At 43.1% G+C, this 19415-nt stretch overlaps 1 protein-coding gene across 2 annotated transcripts in view; it reads right to left on the bottom strand.

Moving 5' to 3' along the window:
- Positions 1–13042: 13042 nt before the first annotated feature.
- Positions 13043–19415, bottom strand: part of LOC108920562 (ephrin type-A receptor 3-like) — a 77798-nt gene continuing 71425 nt past the window's right edge. The window contains exons 16-18 of one of the 2 annotated variants that reach the window (XM_018729407.2): positions 18954–19112; positions 16330–16422; positions 14842–14919 (exon numbers count right to left, since the gene is read on the bottom strand). In XM_018729407.2, the coding sequence (XP_018584923.1) occupies positions 16347–16422; positions 18954–19112 (235 nt within the window). In that variant the 3' untranslated portion in view covers positions 14842–14919; positions 16330–16346. Of the gene's footprint in view, positions 14920–16329; positions 16423–18953; positions 19113–19415 lie in introns of both variants that reach the window. The other variant, XM_018729406.2, reaches the window with a different exon arrangement.

Consider the following 19415-nt stretch of genomic DNA (forward strand, 5'->3'; position numbering starts at 1 on the left):
GCAGAGCACTTCTAGGGTATCATTTCCCTTTGCTGTCGAATTTAACCTTCAGTGCCAACATGGAAGTGGCTAAATAATGATAGTTCTTCTCCTTCTTCATGATTCTCTGTTGCTTTAGGTTGATGGTCATCCTTTGCTTTATCTCATCTGGTAAACATTTTGGTTGACTTAGGGGACAGTGGTAAATAAACACCTGTCCGAACTTCTCTGAAATGCACACCAAGTCAAACACCATAAGGACTAATATCCATCACTACAGGCATGACTAAGTGAAATCCAGTGTGGATTTTTCAGTCTGGCATAATATGCCACCCACTTTGAGTTTCCTCCCCTATAATTCTCCCAGCTCCAGCTTTTCCTGGGGTAAAGTTGTGTGATTACGGCCCAAGAGTCTGCCTTAGCAGCAAATTAAGCACAGGAAGATGGGATCAAGTATGGCTGCTAATGGAAGCCATTTACCAAATTACCAAGTTCTGTGTGCCTTCGTAGCATGCGAGCCCATTACACGCTGTTTACTTGGCTCTGATCTCTCCACGTCAGCGCTCAACCACAGAGAGGCCAAGGGAGACGGAGGATGGCCACCAAATGCCATGGTGGTAATGAGCTGGATCTCGATGTCGGCCCCAATCCATTTATGAATCCATCAAGGCAAATGGACCTTGGGCATGGGGGTCCCTCGCTGTGGGGGGAGAATGGTGGAGCCCAGCTTGACCTCCTGTCGAGTGGGCCTTTCCTCTTGTTTACACACAGTATGGGACGCCCAAGTGATCCTGGCTGCACTGACCCAGTGTCACCACTTGACTTCTGCCCAATTAAACCAATTTGTGTCCTGGAGCTGGGGGCCTGTCACCGTCCAAGATCAGTGTCGCTGCAGACGCCAGGGCACTGTAGCTCTGAGGAAGCCTTTCAAGGCATTGAAAAGTCTGAGGAACAGAGTGCTTTTTTGATAAATTCTCCAACGGACAAATTCACTGGGCTTCTAGCAGCATCCCTTGAGCTACCATATGTTATTCTGCCTTTTACAAAGCGTTTCCTCAGCACTTCCTGCATACGTGGGGGCCGGTGAGTAGATCAGACAAGGGCAATGAAAGCATACTGAAAATAGACTGTACATGTACCTAGTCCATGCTCTCCCTGTAGAAATGTACCATCAAGTCATTGCCTGTTTCACATAATGAAGTCCAGTGATAAAACATCACCAAAGATCTTTTTCCCAAGCACATTCAAAAGAAGGATTTCCAGCCACATACACATCAAGCATAATACATGGACACTGTTACACTGTTGTATGTTTCACCATTTTGAAACAGCGGAATGAGAAGTTTTTAGTTTCATTATTTTGCAGAAAACCCATGTTTCACACCCCTAACTGTTAATAACCCATATGCGAATTTCCATTATCTGGTCATAAATGGGGAGAGGGGCCTGGTGGTGCAGCAGGTTTGGCTGGATCCTGCTCTCTGGTGGGTCTGGAGTTCAAGTCCTGCTTGGGGTGCCTTGCGACAGACTGGCATCCTGTCCTAGCTGTGTCCCCTCCCCCTCCAGCCTTATGCCCTGTGTTGCCAGGTTTGTATGTGTGTGGTCAGAAATGGATGGATTTAAAATTTTATAACAGTAGAGTATGTGCATGTATATGGCAGGATCTCCACATGGGAAGCAAAACATCCAAGCAGATAATGAAAAAAAAAAAATAAAAAAATTGACCTATCATTTGCAGATGGACAGGAAATTACATTACTTGATTATAGATCCCCCACATTATTAACCAATTCTTAGTTTATGTGCCTTATGAGGAACAGATTGCAGGCAAATGTGGCATGAACCTGCTTTTCCCGTCACCAGTGTAAAACCAGGCCAGCTTTTCCTTCTTTCCACAGCCGACTTTGTTGGGTCTCCAATTCATGTGTTTACAGAAATTTACTGTGTGCCAAACAATGGAAATCTGAGCATGTATCTAAAACACCTGTGTTCATTCGGGATACTAAATAAAGCACTATGGAAGTTCATTTCTTAAAGAAATACCTTTTAAATATAACTTAAGTTATGTTTCTATTCCTTTTGTAAGTAGTAGAGACATTTAAAATGTTGAGCATTTCTACTTTGTACGTAACAAGGAATTTGTTACTCTAGATTTTTATCAGCATGAACACATGCTGACTTTCTTAATCTACGGTCTAAAGATTGCTTGAAATATTGCTTTAATAAATGCAGAAGTTATTTCTATGTATGTTTCAAGTATTAAACAGGATACTACTTAGTGCTGCTTTAATGTTATTTTATTACGCAGTAACAATGTCACATATTTAGATTATTGGCACACTTCATCTATTCCAAATCATTAGATAATCCATATTTAACATAGACCAGTAGAGCATTTTTATAGGGAAAGAAAAATAATATAAAAGTAAATATAAAGACCAATGAAAAACTATAGTGATTTAATGGTTAAACAAACAATAAATCCCAGCAACAACTACAGGAAAGAGTTTTCTTGAATAGATTTTCCTTCATATGCGTAAGGAAATGACAAATCTTTGTCAGCACATTTCACCATTTGTAACGGAATGCCGATGGTTCTCGACTAATTTGTGACATAGATAAAACGTATCTTAAATCAACGCCAACACCACCACAAAACTCCAGTCCTTTCATCCGACGACAGTGGAGAATTTCCAGTGCAACACATCAATAGCATCCCTCATCATAAAAGGCTGTTGTGAAGTCATGCAGTTTATGTTGGACCATGGTAACATAGACCACAATGACAAATACTGTTTATACATGCCTTTCCCATCACCAGTGCAGCATTGCTGTATCTGTTAATGTGAAGGAAACGTGGGAATTTGGTTAGGGCTCGAGAACAACGTGGCACCACAGCCATGATGTTTAGAATTTCTGCATTGCGCTGATATCAAAGTATTGTGTCTGAACTATAATTTATTTTTCCTAGATTCAATCCTGGAGAAAAGGAAACAGTTTCAGTGGCAAGGTTGATGGCAAACACATGACAAATCAGGGATCTTCCATTTAGGCACCAATGTAATTGTTAATGGCACAAATTTCATGTATGACCATCATGAAAAAGCAGAATACAGCTGAAAACAAGCTGTTGCTATTTTTTCAGTCACTTAACTCAGTTTACAGGGAAAATCTGACCCACAACAAATTTAAAGGATGAGGAGAAAGTAAAACAATACAACATTCTGCCCTTTGTCATCAATTCTAATAATGTCTTCATAATGTACAGTCTGTGTAGCTGAACTATTTTTAATACTATTATTTTACAACAAAATTAGTTCACATAAGTAGAGTGATGGTTATTTTTTAGAGGCTGGTATTTTGTATAACACACTATAAACATATTGTGAACTTTCATCAATAAATATTACTTGGCTCTCCCATTTATTGACTTGGCCCAATTTTCCCCCAGTCCTAGTAAAAAAGAAAGAAATCTTTTCAGGTATGTGTTAGAAGCTAGTTTGGAAAAACTAAAGTGTGTCTTCATCAAAACCAGTCCTGTGCAGATTGAAAAGCCATCTGCATTTTGATGGTTTATAAATGAAAGGGAAACACTAGTCCGCATGACTATGCCAGCATCAAGTTTTCATTTCCAGAATTTACTGGAAACTTAACAAATATCCTTCTATGTCTGCAAATAGTTACACAGCAGGCTAAAGTTTATTCTTATTCATAGGTGGGGATAACATAATACAGAATGTGAAGCCTGGGAACGCTCAAAAAACCTTCCAGTGTACTCACCTCTGACTTCACCACACAGTTTAAAGATGGAATGACCTTTATTGCCTAGTGGTCCCTCCCGTTTATACAGAAACTTCACAAATTACATACTAAATTTTTTTTGTTTTTCATTGAAAAGCGTGCTTGATACACTCCATGCAGTGCAGACACTCACAGCATATGCAGCGTATGCTCCATAATCATCTGACTCTGTCACACTGATATCAATGTTAATTCACTCTTCCGCCCTTCTCCCATAATATAAAATATAAAACAAAGAAATGAGCCTGATTAAAATTAATACTATGAAGTTCAGTACAAATAGTTCAGGATAAACTGTCAGTGTTTATCACTGGATTGTCTTTAAATAGAACCAGTAAGTTTGACTATAAGAGTGAACTAGGACGTCACGATGTTATATTATACTACTCGGATTTCTTTCTAATCTTGTTTTTTTGGATTTGTTGCTGCATAATGAGTTAATTAAAAATGTCGGTGTGCTCGGTCCATCGTTGGGAGGACAACACTATATGGCTGGTGCTCTCCTACCCGACTCAGCCGCTCCCTCTGCAATCTTTTCTAACGAATTAACATCTCCAGCCTGGTGCCATACCTCTCGTTATTGAGGCACGGTGCTGTCAGGAAGCCCCTGACACTCTCAGGTGAGCCCATGTGACGCAGCTGCTCCATGTGGCTGGCATCAGTGTGCTGTCAAGAGCCAGCTGGCTCCCTGGGAGTTGCCGCACTGGTAGAACAGTATAAAGGGCTTCATGTCAGCATCCTTACATATGACGTAAGCTACACAGACTGTCTCAGACCAGGGGTGGTCTGTGGCTCCAGAAGACACTGAGGACTGTTATCCCTTTGACTTTTTGATGGCGATATTTCAGCAAATGCTACACGAGACCTAAGAGATTGAATGTCAAGTCATATTTAGAGGCATGCGATTTATCATGTTCCTTGCTGCAACACAGGCTCATTTGCACGTACGAGAACAGTCCACAACAACCCAAAAGCTAATTGCACATGTAATTATATTCTGGAAAATTGCAGCTATGCATCACAGCTTCCTTTCTATGCATAGCAGAAAAAGAAACATGGCAAAAAGGGAAAAATACAGTAAGTTTTATTCCATCCGGTACTGAAAGCACTGACATTCCAAGAAGAGATGCCAGGATTCTCCAACCAGGACCTGCAAAAAAGTGGTGGCTTTGACTTTGCAGATCAAGACCAAATAATTGGATGGCTGCTGTCAAACAAAATAAAAATATTTCTAACAAAGCTCTGAACATTAAGCAGGTCTATGTGCAGAAACCTGCCAGAAAGAAGTAGCAACTAAACAAGACCAAAGGCGGTAAAGACAACGACCGCTAGATGAGCCTTGTAGAGAGAAAGAGAGACAGAGAAGTTAAAAACAAAAGGTTCGCTTGAAACCAAACCTCGAGCGAATGGCACTCAAGCCGTCCAGACAAAGTGAACCATTGTGTGAACATTTCCAGTGGCAGCGGTGGTAGCAGACCAGGAAACAATTAGTGCTGGAACCATCCACTGTGATCCATAGCCAACCATTTGCCTTGTTTGCGTGAGCGGAGCAGCAGAAAGACATTCCAAAGTCATCAAGAAGGAAGGGTGCTTGACGTCTCTGTGGTGTTCATGTATGGGGAACTACTCCAAGTCTACAAAGCCCTCACCACTTTACTTTGTGCATAGACACAATTCTGGCTCATCTGTGAGCAGCTCTGCCTTCAGGCAGCCAAAAGTAAATAAGCAAATGTCAGCAATTAAAGAAAACGATTTTGTGAGTCGAAGAAGAGGAGAAGCTGATATGGATACAGAGCTCATTGAAAAACTTGATGTATGAAAACAGACCAGCGAAACAATCATTAAAACGAGGATTCCACAACACAGTGACACGGTGACAAATGTGTTCATTTATGCTGGTCATTTGTTCAGCTGGCCAGCAGTGGAGATGTGTGGGAAATAACAATAACAGTCATGATGAAGCTATTCTGTGACGAGTCCTAAAATTCAATTACACTGATGGACCTGTACAGTAAATAAAATAGCTGTGCTGGCTCACAATGACATTCTTGTGTGCATTAAAGCCACTTGTGAAAAAATGGTTTAAATTTCTTTAAACAGTGTAAAATAGTCTGAAAAGGGTAACAGAAATAAAGAACGAATCCTAAAGACAGGAAAAAGGTTAAAACTATATGACTAACCAAAAAATCAAAGGATTTATTTTTGTTCCATCTGGAAATAAAGTTTATATGGACTGAACACCAGAACTCACTCATAAAAATCCGTTGGTCACGTTTTGCCTTTAAAGCAGACAATAATCTGGAGGCTACTAACAGTGTTTGACAATCACCAGCATGTCTAAAGGAGAGCCTGTCAGAATACAAACAACGAACGACTGGAAATGTCGAGCAAACAGATGAATAAATATCTGTACTTTGGTGCAAAAGACCTTCAGCCTCAATATGTATGGATTCCACATTTTACATTGTATCATGTCTTATGGGCTTTGTGAGGGAAATAGTGCCACAAAGGGGTCAGAATATGCTGAATATAGTGGCTGAGAACCTGACAGTGAGTTGAAAGTATAATATTTTGATTGCAGGACTTTTCTTTAAAAAAGAAAATCCTGGAAAATACTGGTCCAGTCTGTAGAAGATGAGAACTTAGAGGAGTTGGTGAGAAAGAAGAAAAATGAGCCACTGAGTAGTACTGACCTACTGTTCTTTCAGAACTGAAATGTGTGCCATTGGCCCCCAGTAAAACGTATCTTCAAAAACAAACACAGCAAAATCCTCCGATTGACTCACAGCTTGTGGGAATGCCGGAATCGCTCTGTGTGTAGATTTGGGGCCAGCACATGGTCCCAAGCTGTTTAATAAGTGACTTATGGCAGCTTCCCCCAACCTCCTGTATGACTGCTTAACGGTTCCCCTCTTCTGGGCTCCCATCCCAGCATGCCACTTCCAGGCTGCTCTGTGGCGTCTTTGTTTGCTGTCCGGTGCGGCCTGTGGGGAAGACGACGGCCTCTCCCCCCTGGCTTCCAGATGTTCTCCAGACCTTGGTCTGTCCAGTGGCCCTGCTGCCATCTTCTTTTAGTTAATCTGTGGTTCAAAATCATCATCGCTATTGCATACCGCGCAGAAGAGCACCAAGATGTTCTCAGACATTTCACTGAGTCTCTGGATGCTGACGGGAACATCCAAAGTCTGGGAGTCACCAGTAGCAGAAATAGTGAAAAAGAAAAATAGACTAAAGCAATTCAAAGACACAAGGTCCCTGTTCTCTGTAATGACAAACACAAGCCTGTGGAGGAGTTATACTGGTTTTTTCTTGACTGGTCATGGGGTTGGAGGGAGGACCTCTCAGTATGTACAGTTTTTTTTTTTTTCAATGTGGGCATTGCATAGATGTTAAATGCAGAATTGCAAAAATGGCACCCTCATAGGTCATGTTGAGTGGATGGCTATAGCTGTGAAAAGTCGTAATAGCAACGGTAGTCAGCAAAGGGAAGGGAACCAAATGTCCCACGCAGGCATTGCATCCAAAGGGCTGTCAAAGGAGTCAAAGTCAAATGGGATATCACAGACGTCATCACAGAGTTCAGTCATATGTTTCTGATCTAGGACAGCAAAATGTAAAATATATCTTTAAACATTGTGGATGAGAGGTTATTCTTTGATATAGACCAGTTGTGCAACAGAGAGTGGGTTTTGTGGGATCTCCTCCCCAAAGCCTCATGGGTGCTGATGTCATTGTACAGCCATCCAATGGACAAAAAAGGGGCACTTTGACTACAACCATGAGATCATGCAGGGATAAGACTTTGACCTCACTCATCTTTTCCCTAAAATCAGCCATTGGTGTGAAACTGGTGGTTGTGCCAGTGACAGACATTGTTGTCACAACCATTTGCACCTCTGCCTCAAAGAAAAACTCTGACGAAAAACAAAGTTGAACACATGAAGCAGAAAAAATTGCTTGTCAGCGCCACATCTGCCACTTTTAAATATCCTGAGAGTGATGCACTGCTGTGATTTGGCGTTGGGTTCTCGATAATGAGAATGCGTGGAACCACAAAGCCAAGCAGTTCCTCCACAGACGAGTGTAGCTGAGCTACCCTGAGTCGCAGGCTGTTGCCTGCAATCTGCTTGGAAAGCTACGCTTTCCTTTCCTGGTTACCACGCAGTCGATGTGCTCTTGTATGTTCAACTTGGAGAAACTCTTCCTGGGCGTCCATCAGTGTAAATGTAAAGGTAGCCTCATTGCAAGGCTGTTGGGAAGCTGCCTGGAGGACTATTGTACAAGCAAAGAAAGAGAGGTTTCTGATTAAGAAACACTTTGTTTTCAAGATAACAGGGTTAGTCACTAAAATACATTTATATTGACATTTGCATTTATTTATTTAGCAGAAGCTTTTCTCCAAAGCACCTTCCAATGAACTCTATGCAGTGTTATCAGCCCACACACCTCATTCACCGCAGTGACTTACACTGCTGGATACACTACTTACTATGGGTCACTCATCCATACATCAGTGGAACTCTCTCTGTCACTCATACACCATAATCAAATACGAATTTGAATGTATACCTTACGCCCTGTGTTACCGGGTTGGCTCCGGTTCCCCGTGACCCTGTATGGGACAAGCGGTTCGGAAAATGTGTGTGTGTGTGTATTATTTTTTATGTTTTATATTTAAAAGATTTTAAATTTTACATTTTTTTTACACACACACACACACACATTTTCAGAACCGCTTGTCCCATACGGGGTCACGGGGAACCGGAGCCTACCCGGTAACACAGGGCGTAAGGCCGGAGGGGGAGGGGACACACCCAGGACGGGACGCCAGTCCGTCGCAAGGCACCCCAAGCAGGACTCGAACCCCAGACCCACCGGAAAGCAGGACCGTGGTCCAACCCACTGCGCCACCGCACCCCCATACATTTTTTTTAATGAATAAAAAATTCATACATGTTCTTTGATCTACAGAAATAGCTTTAAGTTTATTCTAAAGGAACTGCAAAAAGAAATGAACTTTATAAATGACACCTTTGAAAGCCCTGCACCTTCCCCATATACACACACACACACACACACACACAAACACCCACACCGGCACAATGATGTCAGTAACTGTAACACATATTTATAATAATGATAAAATGAACAACGATAAAAACCACTGCCTCAATCCTAAGAATCCGTGTTTATCAGCGACCACAGGTGACGATTCCTTCACCTCGCTGGATCTCAAGTGTCAAATGACTTTTTGGGTTCGACTGGAATGAATACTGAACTTGATGTTCTCTCTTACAAACATTTATTCCACCGATGAATTATTTATTTTGATTATGTCTTAGAAAGTGATGATCATGATGTCTTATGTGAAAAGGAAGAGGTAGGTAGCAGTAAGTCATGTCTTTCATTCCCCTGTAGGGTGGATGAAGCATTGAGATGGCAGTGTTCACCACCTGGCACACACACACCGTTTGTTTCCACTTTGGGAGGTGTGGCTAAATGAGAGCGAACGCTGAGCTGCTCCCAGTTTGCCGGGAGAGCGATGAGCGGTGCGACTTGGTGGACTGCTTGGGCTTCATCCTTCCTAGCTTGGCATGGCAGAGCATCACGTCTTTGCAGTGGAATGGTGCAGAGGTGCAGTCCCAAGGGTCTGGCAGTTGACATGGAAGACAAGTGGCTGTCAGAATGATGCCCTTCACTAAAATGTCCTCTTCAGTCTGTGCAATCCATCTGACAGTGTTACAAATAAGCAAACATCACATTCCCAGATGAATTCAACAACTGAAACAGGGAACACCATTTTTGATGGTTTTCTTTTTCAAGAGCACCTCTGCAAAGGGAGGCGTTTCATCAACATTTCTCCTTTTCACACACACACACACACACACACACACTTTCTGAACCACTTGTCCTATACAGGGTCACAGGAAACCGGAGCCTACCTGGCAACACAGAGTGTAAGGCCGGAGGAGGAGGGGACACACCCAGGAGGGGACGCCAGTCCATCACAAGGCACCCCAAGCAGGACTCGAACCCCAGACCCACCAAAGAGCAGGACCCAGTCCAACCCACTGCGCCACCACATTTTCTCCTTTTCATTAAAACCTAATTTAAACCAAAATGTATCCAGAGTAAAAAATATACATACAAAGAAAATGATGGCTATGAAATAGTTAACAAATGACCACTAAATTTAAAACAGACCTTTGACCTGTTCAGGATGTTACATCTGCAGTACATGGTTTTGAAAGTGCAGCAACAGAAACGTATACTGTATCTTTGCATGGTTGTGTCATCTACTGCTACAGCTGTAAACACTTGGAAACCTTGTTTGAGTGTCAGAAGGTGTTTGGCGGCATCTCTGAGCCCCCTCTCCATCTCATTGCCCGCAGCTGAGTTAATAAATTTATGCTTTATTTTCAAGGATTCGTTTACTTTGTTTTCCATGACCAGTTGACACTTGATTAAGCCCTTCATCTTTGGTGTTTATTTATTTGGCAAGTTCTATGTGAAAGTCCTCCAGAACATGTCGCAAGAAATCTCACACATGAGGACAGCTGTCTGAAGTAATGCAAGGTGGACAAAGTTGAACAGTCTGTGCAAAGGAACAAAGCAGATCATGAAAAGTCATACTGCAGTATACTATACAGTTGACCCTTGAGCAACACGGGTTTGAACTGCGCCGGTCCACTAATAAGTTGGTTTTTTTCAATAAACATACTAAAAAACTATTTTGAAGATTTGTGACAATTTGAAAAAACTCGCAGACGAACCGCATAGCCTAGAAATATCAAAAAAATTAAGAAAAAGTTAGGTGTGTCATGAATGCATAAAATGTATGTAGATACTAGTGTATTTCATCATTTACTACCATAAAATATACATGTAATACCTATTGAGGGGTGCGGTGGCACCGTGGGTTGGACCATAGTCCTGCTCTCTGGTGGGTCTGGGGTTTGAGTCCTACCTGGGGTGCCTTGCGACGGACTGGCATCCCGTTCTGGGTGTGTCCCTTCCCCCTCCAGCCTCACGCCCTGAGTTGCCGGGTTAGGCTCTGGTTCCCCACGACCCTGTCTGGGACAAGTGGTTCTGAAAATGTGTGTGTGTGTGTGTGTGTGTGTGTGTGTGTAATACCTATTACATCTACTGTGTTTTGTATCATATAATACAATATTGATGTAGGTACTTACTGACAGACAGACAGACAACGTAAACTTACGGTATCGATAAATACAGTACAGTACTGCAAATGTATTTTCTTAACATTTTCTTTTCTCTAGTTTACTTTATTGTAGGAAAACAGTATATCAAGGGTCAACTGTGTTATTAAGACAAGAACTTTAGGGATCTTAATCATTTATTCAATTCAGCAAGGTCAACTATTTGCTTAGCTCTCCCATAGCCTCAACTCAAGCAGTCCCCAAAGAGGAGCATTCTCTCCAGCTTTGATACCAGCAGGACAGAGAATGATAATGCAGCCTGACAAGCAGTTAATAGAAGTGTGAAAATTCATGTTTATATCCGTATGCTGGTTCCTATGGAGCATATTTTGTTTGTGCAGTGGTGACGTGCAGTCTCAGCCAAGATACTTGTCCCATAGGTTTATGATATATATAGACACTGGTTTGCAGTGTGGCTTACGGTAGCCTGTGGGCTCTCCAAGGGCTTCAGAGTAAATTTGAGCAATATCCTCAGGGGAAAATGTCCAGGCCCCTTTCTCTGTCTATAATCGCACAGCACCCCTGAAATCACATATCTGGTTTTCCTCAACTCTTCAGGGCTGAGGCGTGTCTTGGAGAGGCTATACTTGTACTTGAAAAACCTTATAAACTACACTGCAAAACATGGTCCACAGCAATAGACAACTCTAAAAACCATAGCCAAGTACGAGAAGACATTACCCTCCTTGAATTTCCACCCATCGTCTACAACAGCTTGTCCCGAGTGGGGTTGCAGTGAACCGGAGCCTAACCTAGCAACACTGGGTGCAAAGCTGAGGGGACACACCCAGGATGGAGGGCCAGGCTGTCGCAGGGCACCTCAAGCAGGACTCGAACCCCAGACCCACCACACCACACAGCAGGCACCAGCTGAACCCGTCGTGCCACCACACCCCCGTAGAAACATTACATGAAACTACTAAATACTGCACACTGTAAAATTTGAAATGTAAGAAAAAACACTTTTACACTGGTATGTTAAAGTAAAATGTTATTTCTGGGCCAAATAATTTTATACAGAACTATGTATAAGAAATCAAACACTGAACAACTTTGTCAGCATTCATTCTTTAAAAATATTTCATTATGTTTATTATAAAAAATATAAATGTTTCCACTATTAATCATTTTACATTAGTACACAGCCATCTACATTTGCACACGCACAGCTATACAAACACACACGCATACGGAAAAATTTAAAAGAAAAATGGTTTTGGAAGGGGAGGCTGACAGTATTCGTCTTTGAAAAATCCATGTAAATACAAAATATTTCTACTACTGCCACGTAATCATCATGTCATAACTTGATACAAATTAAACATTCAATTGTCCGCTGTATGTTAACAATAAATATGTTTTCATTTTTAATTTTTTACACAAACATTGTCTTTTTGTTTCACACATACATTAATAGAGCGATGAGTACAGAAGTCATCGCTAACTTACCGATGCTGTTATTACAACGACATGTTCATGTCTACATGCTAATTTTGTGAGAAGCAGCATCTTTCAACCAGCAAGCTGAAAGAGGCAGAATTAATGATTACACTATAACAGAGCATAAACTGCAAAAACTTCAGGCTGATGTTTTTCTTCAATAGGCACTCAAACATCTATGCTATAGGGACCAGGGAAAGTGCACTGACACCGTTGTTGTTCAATCTCTACCACCTTGACCACAATGGCAGCGTCTCTACCATTGCTTCTTGACACTTCGAGCAGTCGAACGCTCGGGATGAAACGGACCACAGGGTCTGAGTAAGTTTGTGTGATCTTCTCTTACAACGTTTTTCTTCCGCCAGGATGAAGAACAGGAATGCCAAGACTGATCCAAATGAGGAGAATCTTTAAATGAAATCTCACTTTCTGCTGTCAGCAAATCACGTGTCAGTAACTGGTTTCAATGAAATGTGGATTTATTCTGTGCCCATTTCCATTCTTGTCAGTTTATTTAAATATTTCATAGTTGTCAAGCACATGAAAATGAAAAAAAATGAATTGACACCAACACTGTTAAAAATAATCTGAAGGCAGAACATAAAGATGACACGAAAACATGAAAATGAAAATGGCTACCTACGTCTTGCAGAACTGTTTCGTTTTTTTTTCTTTTTTAGTGACATAGATCAAGTGAGATGAATTTTAGCTTTAAATAAGCATTTTATTCATTTCATTTTTTTAAAAAAAGCAAGACTTTACAAAACAAGACAATGGTTTAGGCAGCTGGGAACCAAATGAGCTGATCCTGATTATAAACAGAGGTCCTGAAATATGGAAAGGCGTTGTCGAGAATAAGACATCAGTCCACCTCCATCTGCTCTTAAAGGGCCCCTCTGGCTCACAGAAGGCGGTCCAATGCATCCCCAGCACTGGTCCTGGAGGGACACCTTCCAGCTGGGTTCCTCTTTCTAGATGTGGAACACCAGGCTTGATTCCAGCTTCCTCAGCATTTTGCAGCTATCAGGCAGTAGACAGACTTCAGCCCCGCAATTCAATGCCAAGAAGCAATAAGCAGCATTTGCTTAACGTACGTCTGCTCTTCACATAAAATGTCCCCTGGTAATAAGCAAGGTGCTCCTTGGGCTAAGTTAATCTAGAGATCTGAGCAATCAGAGCAGCAATTCTGATGAATTACAACCAAAGCCAAACACTGCAATGTTTACTGAGTCATTTGTGCTGAATGGAAACTGAGCCATGTCCAAAATCAATAAACAAAATTTCAATTGCTTCTGTGAGCCATGAAATATGAGCATCTCTGGAGTTCCTCAGTTACCTATGAACTTGATCCAGGTGTAATATACGCAAAGAACACGGACATAAACAAATGGGTAAGATGCAGTTTCTGAACAAGGTGTTGACAAAAATGTGTGCATGTCCCTCCTATCTAGACGAATAGCTGTGAGTTTATTCTGAAGAAAATCACAAAAGTGGCAACTAATCCCTGAAAGAAATGGTGGACTTCATAAATGGCACCTTTGAAAGCCCTGCACCTTTCCCACGCACACACATACACACACGCATTGGCATGATGATGTCAGTGACCGTGTCACATATATACAAACATGAGCGAACGAAGACAAAAACCACCGTCTCGATCCTAAGAATGCATGTTTATCAGAGACCACAGGTGACGAGTCCTTCACCTCGCCGGATCTCGAGTTTCAAATGGCTTTTTGGGTTCCAGCGGCCCAGCTTTCTCAGAGCCCACACCAGGCACACGCAGCATCAAATGGCCACGTGGAGCGGCGAAGACGGAAGGCCGATCTGTCCTGACAGAAAGCCAGTCTCCTCTCCGGAGGGGAGGAACTGGTGACTGAACGTGCTAGCGAAAGTTAATTTATCTTGGGGTCCAGGTGCTGCCTGCGCCGGGGGGGAGCCGTTCTTTTTAGTCTGCATTTCGGAAAGGAGTTAAGCACTCCCTCAACGTCTCTTAAGAGCTTTTGGTGGTTACCGCTCGGACACGTCTGGCTTTGCTCTTGACATTTATGGTTTCCTGTTAGCCGCTCTCCTGGAATGCGCCGCGGACACAGTCGTGTAACTGCGAGACACAGGCCCCGCTGCCAGGGTCACTGGTGCCATGCAGAAACCATTCTCTTCCTGTTAATGCATTGCAAGGGACCTCCTTTTCTGGGGGATTGGAGAGGGGTTGTCGAGGGTCATGCATTCACTGTCGCAAGTCTCGGGTAAGAGGACGCTCTCCGGGGAAGCCGTGCTCCACACTAGCATCACTACGTTTCATCTTCTACCTCCCCCTCTCATTAAGTACTGCATTTCTGTCCATTTCAGCAAAAGCGGCACCAGATTCTCGTGGGCCTACACGGGAACGGGGCCATTCTTGGCGTGTGCTTCAAGCGTCCTGATGCTGCTCACAATCTTCTGAGGTCCTGCGATCGTCACGCCAACTTTTTTGAATTCCCTGCAAAACGGAGAGGGAAAGTGTCATCATGAAGAGGAGTGTGCTGTACGGCTCTCTCGCAGCATTGCTCCACCTCTGATCCATGGTGGTGCAGGTGCATCCAGTGCCAGTTATGCGCTAAATATTCCAAATATAATTTCTGGACTCAGTGCAGAGCATTGCAGTGGTCAGGTTAACCACCCTGACGCTGAAACACTTTTTTGGATAACACGCTAAAGGTCAAAGTGTTACTATGGAATCTAAACAGAGAGCAATCACATAGATATTGCATAAAAGTACAGTTCTGATCAGTGTGTTTCTTTCCAACCCATCATATGTGTGAAACAGAGGAATGGATGTTAGGTGTAATGTGGGCTGTTATAAATACACTAATGGTTAACACCTCTGTGTTTCAACCCATATATTCAGATGACAATGGTGCACAGGTTTACTTTGGCTGTAGTACTAATCTAATGAAGCAGGGACTATAAGCTGTTCTACAGTATTACAGCTTTTATTGCTAATGTTAAACATACAACAAAAGCATTCATGAGCATCAGGAAAGATGTGAAATTGAATGCTGGCCTTTCCTGTGAGCTAATCCGTAAAAATTCCGATGGCATTCATCTGCAGGACCGTTCATAAGTGTTCTTCTCATTTTGCAATGTATTGCATGCTTCATTAAAAAGTTACCAGAACAGATAGAAAGCCTTGCTTTCTACAGAAAAAAAAAAAATAATTTGGCAAATGTGAACATTTTTTTCTTGCATTCCCTGGCTCTACTGTGATTGTGAGGTCCTCCGGTGCATCGAGAAACACCTTTGGTTTACATAACAGCGTGATGTACTGTACCTGACTGGAGCAACAATCAGGTCTTATATGCAGCTGCACAACCATATGGACGCTAGACGGTGGAACAAAACTGCTTAACAAAGGACCCCTTTATTAAAAAAAAAAAAAAAAACAACGACAACAACAACAATAAATGTTTAATCAGATTAGTTCCATGCAACAAAGGATGTGATCATTTATTCTTCACTCCAAACTTACCAGATGCATTAACCCCATGCGCTACTGAGAGCAGCGTTACACTCAGGAAACTTTGTCCAAAAGATCCACTATATGAATTTCCCTTCACATCTTCAAATGTTGGAATTAGTATGAAAAAAAGTTAGTAAATTACTAGGATCTACGCAGTTATACACCGCGGCATCAGGAATGACATGTGGAGAACTTTAAAGACAGCTTGATCCCTGGGTGCACGAAGACATTGTCAAAGCGTATTAGTATAAGCAATCCCAGGTTAGGACAGGCACAGCTCAAGCGAGCTCAGTCGGGGTGACTGGTGCTGTGCGCTGGGTCTCTTTCGGCCATCGCCTGGCGCTCGTGAGTGCAGGCAGTCAGCGCATAATAAGCAGTGGTCAAACCCACCGTCCAGCCTTTTGGGGTTAAAGTGTCGTAATTCCCATGGATGGCTCCCATTCAGGGCACGTGGCTGCAGGCCTTACCTCGGTCAGGCAGATTCTATGGACAAAGTACACCTTTAGAATGACAGTGACACGGGACCCCCACTGGCTTGTGGATAAGAAGTTTGATATATAATAAAGAAGGGGCGTCACACTGAACAGACGCCCTGTGCTCCTTTTGTGACTTCTAACTAAAACACACCGTTCCAAGAAGCGCTGAGGATCACAGGTGGACAGTCGCATTTCATGCCAGAGACTAATTTACCCGAATTCCTGTCTGCTGTGACATCGCTATGTACTCTGCTTGTAAACAGGCAGCCAGGAAAAACATAGGCACACAAAGTTCAGTAAAACTATTTTTATGATAGGTATTCTAATTTACTCCAGGGGGTACAGTGGTGTAGTAGGTTTTACTGCGTCCTGCTCTCTGGTGAGTCTGGGGTGGGGGTGCAATGTGGTGGACTGGAGTCCTGTCCTGGGTGTGTCCCCTGCCCCTCCGGCCTTACGCCCTGCATTGCTGGGTTAGGCTCCGGTTCGCCACGATCCTGCTTGGGACAAGCAGCTTTAGACCGTCACGCGGAACACAGGGAGCCGAGACGGCTGAACCCAAGCGCGGCGTTGTTCGTTAGACGTTGAGGGAAGAGGCAAGGTCTCAAAACCAGGGTCGGTCGATCGGCGAACAGGACAGGAACGAGGATTCATGGACGTAGTCGGAGAACAAAGCAAGGAGTCAAAAAACCGGAGATCGTGGACAGAGCAAGAGTGTAGTAACACGAGGAAGGGCGGTTGTCCCAAACGAGATTCCGCAACGGTACGAGAGCTGAAGAGGGTCTTTGTAGGGTGAGCGATTACTCATGAGCTATTGCGGAGTCAGGTGTTGTTGCTTGTGTTGTGAGCGTGGACGTGACACAGACACTGTGTGCATTCTAGTTTAAACTACAACAAATGTAAAGACATCACTTCATACCAAGCATATATTAGTATTCCTTATGATGTGAGATATGACTATCATGGCTAATCATCTTCAATTATTATCTGCCGTTATCCAAGGTTACTTACAAGGTTGGGTTCGTACAACAACAATTATGCAACGATTTACACAGCTGTCAACGCTAGGCAGATAAACACATTAGCATGTGTAAGAGCATCACACAGTAAGAATCGCACAGTTTATTGGTAGCATTTGTCCCACTAGGGATTGAAAAGCCATTGCAGGGTTATGTTAACGTCTCACTGCTTTGCATTTAGTCCAGTTTTTCAAGCAATACTCAAAAGCTGCCCCAGAAAAAAGGCTTTGATCCTCTTGATAAGAAATGTCTAATTATTTACAATAAATTGTCAAATATCTTATCACTTAAGTGGAACAGAGGTCCCCCTGGGATGTGCACTAAGAGCTACCCTCTGGCATGCCACAACTCGGTATTTCCCATAAGCCCCCTTCAGTGGGATGGGAGAAGGTTTGGGGGATTATTATTTGAAGTTTGTTGGAGTCGGCTGGGTTCCTTAACTACAGGAGCTGCCGGATTCAATTTGCTAACCTCATTTCCAGCCAGTTGGTTCTGTCAGTGCTGCAGCTCTTATTTTTTTTTTTGCTCTTGCTGGAGTATGAACAGAAATAAGTATGGCTACAATAAAGTCATTACTGCTTTAAATCAAAACTCCACTCCCACATTTAACAGACTGCCCGTATAAGTCGACGTAGGAAGATTTGTAAACATGTTTAATTTTTCAGGGTAGTGGAAGAGAATGTGGGCTTCTTTAGGATGGAAAACATTCTCTGGAAAACCGTACCTTGCTTATTTGTGTCTCATTTGACCTCTTCAAATTAGTGTTAAAGCCACAATATCAGGCCCACATAAACACATTTGAGCCATTTATTTTTCTTCTGGATCACAGGCTGTTTTTGACTTTAAATGTCTGAGAAAGTAACGTTGCTGAAGAGGAATGCAGGGACAAACTGACATGAACCAGGGAAAGAGCCTAGGAAAAAGGGTTTCATGCACACAGAACAAATAAAAGGTATTCAAACACTACCAACTTTAAAAATGTATTAAACACATCTTGAGAGGGGTGTGGTGGTGCATGAGGCTTGGCCACCACCTGCTGTGTGGCAGGTCTGGGGTTCAAGCCCTGCTTGGGGTGCCTTGCAATGGACTGGTGTCCCATCCTGGGTGTGTCCCCTCCAGCCTTACACCCTGTGTTGCCAGGTTAGGCTCTGGTTTGCTGTGACCGCGCTCGGGACAAATAGTTTGAGACAGTGTGTGTAAATGCATCTCTTTTTCTCTAGACAATTATGTACAAAAGTAAGTATTGCATTGAGTATCATATTTTTTCAAAAGCCACGGCCTAATAGCAAGCAAAATAACTGTATATAGCCATTACAGCATAGCATTTTTTATATATAATTTAAACAAAATAATATATATTAAGGCTAATGAAAACATTTTGACCTTTTTTTGTATAAATTGCACCCATATAAACATGCTAACTGATAGCAAACTTGTGAAGAGGATTATTCTTGTCTGTCTCACTGTATATTTCGGTTTATGTTGAATATGCGAAGTAGTGTTAAAAATGGGGGTCTCTTACTCGGCGGAGGTCTTGGGCAGAGTGTCGCAGGAGCTGTAGCCCACCCCGCCGAAGGCGTCCCGGCACGGCAGGGTCCGCACGCTGTCCAGCCAACCCCCCATCGACCGAAAAGTGGTAACGTCCGATGTTCCGCTGCGCTCCAGCAGGAGGTTTGACGGCCTGTAGGAGGCAGTGCGGAGGGAGACGGCAGGGGTTAGCTTAAGGGTGGGGGATGTGAGACATAGTCCCAGAACACCCGTCTTGATGGAGCATCACTGGGCCTGTGGAATAAATCTGTCACTGCGGGACTGCAGGCCCCGGTCCCCGGTCCGCCGGCCCCCCCGGCCCCCCCGGCCCCCCGGCACACAGGCCCACCCAGACCAGCTGCGTGTTCGCCAGAGGAACACCACTCTGAGCAGTCAGAACGCAAGTGTGCGTTTCCCATCAGGCACGGGCGTGTTATTACTGTGAAAGTGTGCTGTC

This window comes from Scleropages formosus, chromosome 14, assembly GCF_900964775.1.
Source record: "Scleropages formosus chromosome 14, fSclFor1.1, whole genome shotgun sequence".
Taxonomy (NCBI): Eukaryota; Metazoa; Chordata; class Actinopteri; order Osteoglossiformes; family Osteoglossidae; genus Scleropages; species Scleropages formosus.